Source organism: Mercurialis annua, linkage group LG8, assembly GCF_937616625.2.
Source record: "Mercurialis annua linkage group LG8, ddMerAnnu1.2, whole genome shotgun sequence".
Lineage (NCBI taxonomy): Eukaryota > Viridiplantae > Streptophyta > Magnoliopsida > Malpighiales > Euphorbiaceae > Mercurialis > Mercurialis annua.
In genome coordinates, this window is record NC_065577.1 from 25,150,344 (window position 1) to 25,160,550 (window position 10,207).

Consider the following 10,207-nt stretch of genomic DNA (forward strand, 5'->3'; position numbering starts at 1 on the left):
TTTAATATTTCCAATTTAAAAAGAACTTATTGGTGCCCTCGGCCCTGACATTTGAACTTATTGGTGCCCTCATACCATACGACGCCGTTTTGTTCATCTTCGTTTCTTATGCTTTAAAGGTTAAAAGTTTAAACGTTTATGGGAAGCGCTCGAACATTTCTCCATTTCAAATTTTCAGTCTATCTATACTATAGCTTACGGCTAGCAAACCCTCTTTTTAATTTGAAATTTAAAAATCCAGACGATCTAATAAATTTTGTGCCCTAGAAATAAGTATTCGTTAAAAATCATCAAGTAAGGAGTGGAAATTATCCACATTATTTTCAAATATGAATATACGAACCCGCTTGTGGAAATTTGAAAAACAATCTAGCTTATACTAATTCAAGAAACGGTTCATTATAACGGAATAACAAGTCAACATATTAACATATTCTAGTGATATCGATGGATAATAAAAGCATAATTCTCGTAAAACTAGTCTAGGCATCACACATTTTAAAGATATTTGTAGATTCTAGGAGTACAGTAATATCAGATTCGGTGTCATGAGGAACCCTTGATAGTACAAAAAAAAGCAGTAGTATTCAAAACATTATATCTCCGCATATCCTTCGAAATAAGACTACATCGTCCAAATTGTATCAACGGTTTAGCATCAAAATGAAATCATTATTTTGTTTTACACTAATACACCTCAGGTTATGAATATATATTTTGTATATATATTTGGGATATGCGTATATCTCATCAAGAGTTGAGTAAAAGTTACCACATCGAATTACAAATATCAGTAAATTGTTGTCATAAACAACCCAATTAATAAATTTGTAAAACGCGTACGATCTTGGAACGAACCGGCTTTTTCAAATTAATGTTTCCCTAACCCGGTTTGACCACTATGCAATTACTAGGAAGTGAGAGAGTCGCCACTACTTTTAGAAGAAGTAATGACTTATAATATAAGCAAACAAATCTTCCATGGTAAGTTGTTGCCTCATCTTCTTCTCTCACTCCGATTCCCCTTCTTCACTTCTTCCTCTCTGCTCTTCTCCCATTTCCGTCTTTTAGTAAAAGGAATGAACAGCTCCTTCTCCTCAGGTGAGTTGAAATTTTATACTTTTTTTTTTAATTATGATCTTTTTCTTTCCTCTCTAATTTTATGTTTTTTTATTGAAATAGGCATGACCCATCCGCAGTTGGTCATCGAAAATCTGTCGGTTGGATGGAGATTCCACCCGACGGATGAAGAACTCCTCGTCCATTATTTAAAGCCTAAAATTCTCGGTGATCGGATCACTGACTCCGACGTCAAAGAAATCAATGTCCCCCATTATAATCCTTATGAACTATTTGGTGAGTACTTATTAATTACTCTACTTTTTTTTTTGTTCTTTAATTCTCCCATTAATTTAATATCTGTTTCTGTTTGTTCATAAAAAAAAAATTAATTTCTGTTTATACAAATATAGGTCAATTTAGTAGTAATTTTAGCAATATAGAAAGGTATTTTGTTTCTCCCTGTGAGTACTATGAGAATAGTAAATTGCGGAAGAGGAAAGTAAGAGATGGGGGATTTTGGAAAAGCACCGAAGATCCTAGGGAAATCACAATCGGAGATACCGAAGAGGTGATTGGCACAAAGAGATCGTTGGTGTACCATAATCATGATGCCACCGAAATGATCATGACTGAATATGCGTACACTGCTCAAATCGATAGGCCCATTATGGTAATTGTTGTCTGGAAGGGGTTACTCCTTTTTCTCTTCTCTTTCATTTTTCTGATTAAAATTGGTATGCTAATTTCAGAAACATTCGTTAGAGTTAATCACCTTATTGCTTATTATAGTTATGTATTGTTGAAAATCTTGAAGTTTTTTATTGCTAGAAAGTATAACAAGGAAGTTGAGTTTGTGATTACAAGAATAGTAACTTATATTGAGATTTGGTTTTGCAGTTTTGGAATGGTTTTATTCTGTAATGTAATTCTTGCTGTGTGCTTGTGCAGGGTAATTATGTTATCTACAAATTAAAGAGAAATTCAAAAAAGAAGAAAGCGGGAAGTAAGAAGTTGACGAAATTAGCTGAAGCGGATAGCATGGGAAAACCAAAGAAGAAGACGAGAAAAGGTGAATCGTCAATCTGTAATTCAGCTTCAGCTTCGATGTCTGCTTTTGAAAATAAGAATTTAGAGAATATGTCAGCTAGTCCAGCCTATGGTCAAGGTGAAAAAAGCAGCCATATGCCTTCTGATATTTTTGTTTTTTGAGGAACAAGTAGAACTTTATTAAATCTCCAAAGCAGTTACATTTCTAAGGAACTCGGGGAAGTGACAGAACCTTTCCTGATGACCTGAAATCAATTTTCTAGAAAAATCATAGCTATTTCAGGAAACTGATACTTCTGGAAAAGAATTTTATAAATACGTTTATCTACTTTATATCGATTGTTTATCTGCTCTTTTTATGCTTATTCAAAATAACACAGAATTAATTTAGAGTACATGTGGAAGCAGACTGGAGTCGTTCACTCGATGTTTGTGATTATGCGACCTACCCGGATAAGTAAAGAAATAATCTACTGTAGTATTGTGTTTCCATAGATTGGTGCTTTTGTGTTTTACTTGAATTTGCGAAGCGGTGTTTAATTAAAATTATGAAATATCTTCAATGATTGCGAATTCTTTTGACAAATTGAAATCCGAATAAAAATTTATATGCCAAGTTTTTTAACAAACTACTATGTTTAGATAACTATTGAAATTAGAGTACTAACTAAAATAAACTACTATGTTGAGATAATTTTCTAGAGTACTAACTAAAATAGACTACTTAAAATACTTAATAATTACTATTTTTATTATTTTTTAATCATATAGAATTTTAAATAAGATAAAATACTTCAATTATTATTTGATATAATCTATTTAAATTTATCTATAAATATAAAATTTAATATCAATTAAAACTATTAATAAATTATTTAAAATATTAAATAAAATAAACTATTCCTAATAAACTATTATTTTAATATAATTTGATAATTTGACGAGTTACACTACGAGCCACGTGTGAAACAAAAAGTAGTAAATTTGATAAATAAATGTGTTGAATTAAATAAAAAAACAAACAAAAAGTATTAAATTGCATTTTAGCCAAATGAATAATTACAAAGGAAACAAATTTGATATCTGCTAAAAAAAAAAAGCTACCCCTTCTTGATTGATCCTTCAAGATTTTATCTTTCTCCATAATCCTCTCCATCCTTCCTCTATAGCCTTCTTTTCTTCTGCTATCGTCCTCCAAGAAGTAGTTTTTCTTCTTCAAGCAGTCATATCCCGGGACTGGTTTTAATTTGTAGTGAACCATTTAGGGTTTGGGTTTGTAGCTTTGGAGGGACAGGAGATTCTGAGACTGGTTTTGGTAGTGAACCCTTTAAGGTTCCTAGTTGTTCTTTGTTAATCTATTTCCTTTGTAGTAATTATTTAGCTTTTGCTACTTGTATAAGAAGAAATTGATTCATGGCTTTAAGCCCTTGTAAAATTATTCTTCATATATAAAGTGGGATTTTCGATAATATAATATCTTGTGATTTGTGAATATATATTTTCTCTTGTATAATGCTATTTTTTTTGAATTCATCGGATCTCATTAAATTGAATATGAAACAGTTATATTTGTAAGAAACTCGGGATAATTTGAAAACTAAACCCGATGACCTGACATGGAACAGACAACATGCTGCCTGATTCGCAGACCTTACTTATGAAAATAAAAATAAATTACTAACTGTTTCACCAATTAAGTGCAGTCTTCAATCACTCTTCGTTCAAACTTCTCCAAACCCCCGCGAACTCACAGCATCCGGTTTAATCAACACTTGATATAACTCCTTCTGAAAAAGAGACAACAACTCCAAAGGACAAAGTAAAACATTCATAAAAAAGACAAACAGTAAAAAAAAAACTAGTATAGCTCATAGATGAATCCATTTTGTTACTAAAAAATCTTCTATCTATCATCGCTTCTTGATAATCGAATTGCGCTTCGTGATAAATTTTAATCCGTCAAAAAAATAAAAAAGAATTGACTATTTATTATATTCTATGAAATTAAAATAACATAAACAAAAGGGGTGGCTACCATCAATAGAAAAATTAAGCCACTGACGACTGCCGAAGAAAAAATAAGAAAAAAGTTCTAGGCGGTTAGGGTTTGTTAGAGAGAAAAGAGAAGAGAAGGCGGCTAGGGTTTCAAATTTTTTTATGATTACAGAGTTGTATAATGCTATTTTGATTATGGTTTCCGGAACAAGCAGGAGTCTCAACATTTGTGGATATTTAATAGTACAAATTACGTACTGTACAAAGTTTTGTCCTAGCTAAATTCAAAAAAAGCCAGGATAAAAATTTTAGAAAACAGTGGTGCAGTCGTCCATCTGATTTAAACATATAAATATATATACTCAAAATAATGTTTAGTATTTTAATTCTTATTATTATTGAAAATTTGCAACTCTGATTAGATTGGCTTTGCGGATTTGGAATATCAAAAAGATTCTTCTCGCAATCGAATTACGTGAAGCAGATTACGTGGTCTTGTTATTTAACTGGAAGAAAGAAATGAAGAAATTATAAATGGAGGAAGAGAAAAAGGAGATAGGGAAAGTCTAAACAGGATAAAGTCTCAAATTATTATGTGGTCTTTTTATTTAACTAATCTTTTCTGAAACTTAATTATTTGTTCAATGTTATGTGAACCAGTTCATTGAAATAATTTTCGTCTTGGAATTCAAACTTAATTATTTTTTCATTGGTTATTGTTTGGGATCAAACTGGTGAGAAAACCCTACAAAATTCTTGAATATTTCCATGCATCCTGGTCATATCTAGTCAAGTAGTTTACAACTTTACATTGTGTACATACTACATAGGGTAAGAAATTTTACGAGAAGTTTATAAAAAATCTGATAATTTTTTACTTTGATACTTATAGTTTGTGGTTGTATTTAATTAAATGCCTACTTATTAAATAATGATAGTTTTACATGTAATAACATTAAAATATATTAATTATTTATTTTCCATAATAAAAATATTAAAAATATTGTAAAAATATTACATAAATATTTTAACGAGACAACGATATAAAAATATTACATGAATATTTTTAGGAAACACTCATAATGAGACAATAATATTACTTATTTTAACGAAATATTTTTACGAAATATTACATGAATAATTTTAATATAAATTAAGTTTTAAATAATATATGATTTTATAATTAAAAAATTAATAGCGTTTTATTTTTTAGAATATAAATAATACTATATGTAGAATTCGGACGAATATGAATATAAATAAGTTTGTCGGTGTAATTGGTAAAAAAAAGTGTATAAACTGTTCTTTTTTTTTTTGATAATTTGGGAGGGTTTAAGAACTAAAAATGATTAAAATATTAAAAAGTAACAAAATACTAGTATAGTTTTTGGTCAAAAAATTGGTGACTACCATTGGAGTGAATTTGGTGAAAATTTCACCGAATTGAGAAAATAGCGTTTAATAATTTCAAATATATATGGCATTTAATAATTCACCAAATTTGACCGCAATTAGAAAATGGCTACGTAGACAGACTGTAGATAATTAGACATGGAATTTAATAATTTAAAATATATAAACAGTATGTCACTATTATAATAATAGTACTCTTGGCAAGATAATATTAATATTAAAAGTACTCAAAAAATATTACTGATACAGAACAAGCCAAATTATAAGGAAAATTGTTTATCTTGTTCTTTGGTCTTCTTTTGATAAAGTAATAGCTCGTGATTTTAGGTCTCCTCTCTGCGAGGGACCTCGCCATCACTAACAGTTCCTTTATTATTCTTTAGCATTCCATACTGCCACAGCGAGCCAGCAAGTCTCATGCGATATGCTGCAATATCAATCTCTCTGGGAATACTAGCGCCCTCGAACAAAAACTCAGCATAGCAGCAAATAAAAGGACCGCAATCGCTGAAATACACGGAAACCATTCAAATCATGAAATACATGGAACATGGAAAATAACTGCATGTGTTATGTTACTGTAAAAGTACAAACATCTTACAAATTAATTTGCTGCGGCAAACCAGTCATAATCTCTACATCCAACGGATGGTAAAGATTGATATTGTCCCCGCTGTGTTTACAATCGGGCCTCAAATTCCAGAAGTCAAACGTTGCCATATACATTGGAATCATCGTTGCATATGCGATTGCTGCTCTTTGTACAGATCCATTAGACCCTCGCATACTCATTGAATCGTAAACACATATCTTTTTTTTCCTTCAACTTCAACTGGCCTAGCACAAAATGATTATTTTCAATTATCATAGGCATCAGAACTTCGTCTACTGAAACCCAAGCTTTGTTGAACGGAATGTCTGTTTCATCAGTGAGGTAAAGCGCCGCGCTACAATCAATATCAGCTTTGAAGGTTCCAAATTCTATGTGTTCAGCATAATCAGACTTGAGGGTTTGGTCGAAAGCAGTGTCCGTGCAAGTAAATTTAATAGGCAAACTGGTGCTCTTCTTCTTCAAATAATTAAAGAAGCAATCGACTTGCTGTATCATAGTAAAAGATAATTATTCGAAGTGGCATATTCATATATTCAATTCAAAAGCCATTAGGTTTTAACAGAATAAACAGAACGTACGCAGTCATATAAATATTGACCGGGTGTCATTAGAGACCAAAACCATGATTTTTTAAACACGTCCCAGCGTCCAAGTCTCATTGGAGGATTAAGGTGCTCATCATTATTCCTGAAATTAATAATTAAGAACAATAGATTAATATAATGAAGAACGTAAGAGAATAAACGAATACAACTGAAAAAATTTACCCCATTTTAATGACCTCTTCTACCCATCCCCTAAAATCTTTAAATTTATCGGTATCCACATGGTCCGTGACTGAATTAGTAAACGGATGCAAGACGGTAAAATCTGTAGAAGCGGTACTTATGCTGTATCCATCTTCACAACCAGATTCATCTTGAATGACAATTATGGCATCCTACAGAAATGATTTTTACAAATCACTCTACAAAGAATTGAACAATACCAGCATTAAATGTTTTTTAGGTCACCGAACAGCAGTTCGGAATTTATAATTTCCAAGTAGTACCTTTTCTCTTTCTCCTTTGATGTCTTCTTCTTTCTCTCCTTCGTCCTCTCCTTTCTTCTCACGTGGCAAATCCTCGGCCTTCTTTCTTCGACGAATATATTCAAACATTTCAAACATTGCTTCTTTCATCAAACGCATATTTTTCTCTTGGATTTCCATTCTCTCCTCCAAATTGTTTCCTGACGGGGACTGCTCCTGCCCACCGTCATCTCCAGCGTTTACTTTTTCAAAAGCTTCCTCGGCGAACAAAAAATCTTCCATGCCCAGCTGTGTAATTTCCGTAGAGGTTGGCATCAAATTACATGGCAGCAGCTGCAAAACCCGGACACGTAGAAAAAAACAGTAATAAGTAAAACCGTAACTGTTCAAATTAACTTAATTGATTAGATACTAACTGATTCACTGTCTTCGTCAAGCATATTGATAAATGCTGTTTTTGTTCCTCCTTTGTATGAACGCCAACCCAACATCCGAGGAACACAAAGATCCTCCTTGTAGACAAGATTGTTAACGAACTTACTCGCCCCTTTACAACACTCATAAAACACAAAGATCCTCCTTGTGCTCTCTTTCGAATGCTGCCAATAGTGGTTGCATAAGCAAGCTTTCCCCAAGGATACGCATTATAATCCCCATAATCAATGAAGTCGATCATCTCCTTAGCGACCATATTGCTTGGCTGGCCCGAGCATATAATAATCTGAATTACATACAACACGACAACCTTCACAGCTTCGTCATTGTCGGCAGTCGTCAACCAATATTTGAAAGATTGAGCAATAGTTCCCCTCTGCAAGCCACCCGGAAAAACAATTTCGTACAGCCCGCGTCCTGTTTTCTTTGCTTGACTGACGGACATGGACCTGCTGCCGTGGTATTTCAGCCCTTTTATCAAAGCAAACTCATAGATGCTAAATCAAAGTGGAACGCCGGCTATTTCAAACCACATTTCATTGGGATTGGGTTCCTTCAATTCTCTAAGAAGAATGTTGTGGATTAATTGGGATTGGATGTGGAATTCAGGCAAATCCAATAAAAACCCGAAACACGTTTTCTTAAATAGTTCAATTTGCCGAGAATTAAGATTCGCCTTAAGAGGTTCCACAACTAGATTATCCAAATGCTTGCTAACTGTAGCATTTAACGACGAGCGCTATCTAAGATTGACTATAGGTTTCCACATCTACAAACAGAATAACTAATATCACAAACAGAAATTCTATATATTTACAGAACTACCTTGAGTTATCTACTCAAACAAAGTAGATATCTATTTTTATCTAAAATAAACATATAAAACATGACCATGATGGACGTCATTATACTAGCCGAGTCATATAATTGTTCAAAAGACAATTTTTTTTATTACAATCAGCGACATCAGTTTTCAACATATATATAAAAAACGAGTTCTAGTAATTAGTTTTATACCAAAAATATAATTCAGATAAACATTTCAAAGGGAAAATAAACCCTTCCGAGTTCTACAAATTTCCCATAGTTGACACCTTTGGTAATCAACATTAGGTCCCGCCGCACATGATCATCATCCGTGAAACCGTCAAGAGTAAAAATGCCTTAATCTATATATACAAATAATTAAACAAGATATGTCTAAAGAAACTAATAAACATGATCACCTCTTCTGCAGCGAGTATACTAGGAACAGATAATTCCTCAATATTCATATCTGAGTCGTCCATTTTTTTTTAAGACAATTTGTTCAGTTTCCAATCAGAGACATTCGCTTTCTACACAAAGAATTATATAAAAAAAGGTTACTAATAAGTTTATAAAAAAGAAATAAAACACAAACCTTTCGAGTTGTTTGAAAAATCTTCCCCCCTCCCCTTTTGGCCCTTTCTGTAGTCAAAATTGGGTCCTGCCGCACATTATCAGCCATATCATTTACTCGAATGAGGACCTAGGTGTTGTTTTATATATAAAAACAATTAAGATATCTATAGCATCACATAATTTATACCTTGCCCCTCGTGATAGTACCAGAGCAAGACATCACTTCTCCCAAAAGTGATTCGTCTATTTTTTTCCAAACGCCTTTTTTTTGTTTCTCTCGCAGACATCAGTATTCTGCATAAAGGAAAAAGAAAACAACTAGACTACTTATGCAGAATACCTTCCGAGTTCCTCCGACCGCAAACAAGAAATAAAATATGATCAACATTGCATAAGTATGACACAAACCTTCCGATTTGTTTTTACAAATTGCCCTTTTTTGGCCTTTTTTTAGTCAAAATGGTGTCAACTTGCCTCACATCATCAGCCGTAGCAGTTACTCAGTTAAACTATCTCTCTGTTTATATATCTAAAGAAAAAGCAAAGATATCTAATAAATCAAATGAAAAAAGTCACCTTTTCCGCAGCGAGTGTACCAGGAACAGAAAATTCCTCGAGATCCATATCTAAGTTGTCTATTTTTGAACAGAATTCGTTCTGTTTCCGATTTGTTTTTACAAATTTCCCCTTTTTGGCCTTTTTTTTAGTCAAAATGGTGTCAACCTGCCTCACATCATCAACCGTAGCAGTTACTCAGTTAAACTAAATCTTTGTTTATATATCTAAGGAAAAAGCAAAGATATCTAATAAATCAAATGAAAAAAGTCACCTTTTCCGCAGCGAGTGTACCAGGAACAGAAAATTCCTCGAGATCCATATCTAAGTTGTCTATTTTTGAACAGAATTCGTTCTGTTTCCGATTTGTTTTTACAAATTTCCCCTTCTTGGCCTTTTTTTTAGTCAAAATGGTGTCAACCTGCCTCACATCATCAACCGTAGCAGTTACTCAGTTAAACTAACTCTCTGTTTATATATCTAAAGAAAAAGCAAAGATATCTAATAAATCAAATGAAAAAAGTCACCTTTTCCGCAGCGAGTGTACCAGGAACAGAAAATTCCTCGAGATCCATATCTAAGTTGTCTATTTTTGAACAGAATTCGTTCTGTTTCCTATTTATTTTTACAAATTTCCCCTTTTTGGCCTTTTTTAGTCAAAATGGTGTCAACCT

At 32.6% G+C, this 10,207-nt stretch overlaps 1 protein-coding gene across 1 annotated transcript; it reads left to right on the forward strand.

Moving 5' to 3' along the window:
- The first annotated feature begins 950 nt into the window (after nt 1-950).
- LOC126661767 (NAC transcription factor ONAC010-like) lies at nt 951-2,271 on the forward strand. Its single transcript, XM_050355633.1, has 5 exons — nt 951-1,101; nt 1,183-1,356; nt 1,473-1,732; nt 1,877-1,930; nt 2,011-2,271. Exons 1-5 carry the CDS (start codon nt 951-953, stop codon nt 2,269-2,271), a joined length of 900 nt encoding a protein of 299 aa, XP_050211590.1.
- Nucleotides 2,272-10,207: the final 7,936 nt, after the last annotated feature.

Bases quoted from the DNA above. Each gene is read 5' to 3' on its own strand.
- LOC126661767 (XM_050355633.1), top strand. From the start codon at position 951: ATGACTTATAATATAAGCAAACAAATCTTCCATGGTAAGTTGTTGCCT. The intron at 1,102-1,182 runs GTGAGTTGAAAT...TTATTGAAATAG, and splicing joins GAACAGCTCCTTCTCCTCAG to GCATGACCCATCCGCAGTTG. The intron at 1,931-2,010 runs GTAACTTATATT...GTGCTTGTGCAG, and splicing joins AGTTTGTGATTACAAGAATA to GGTAATTATGTTATCTACAA.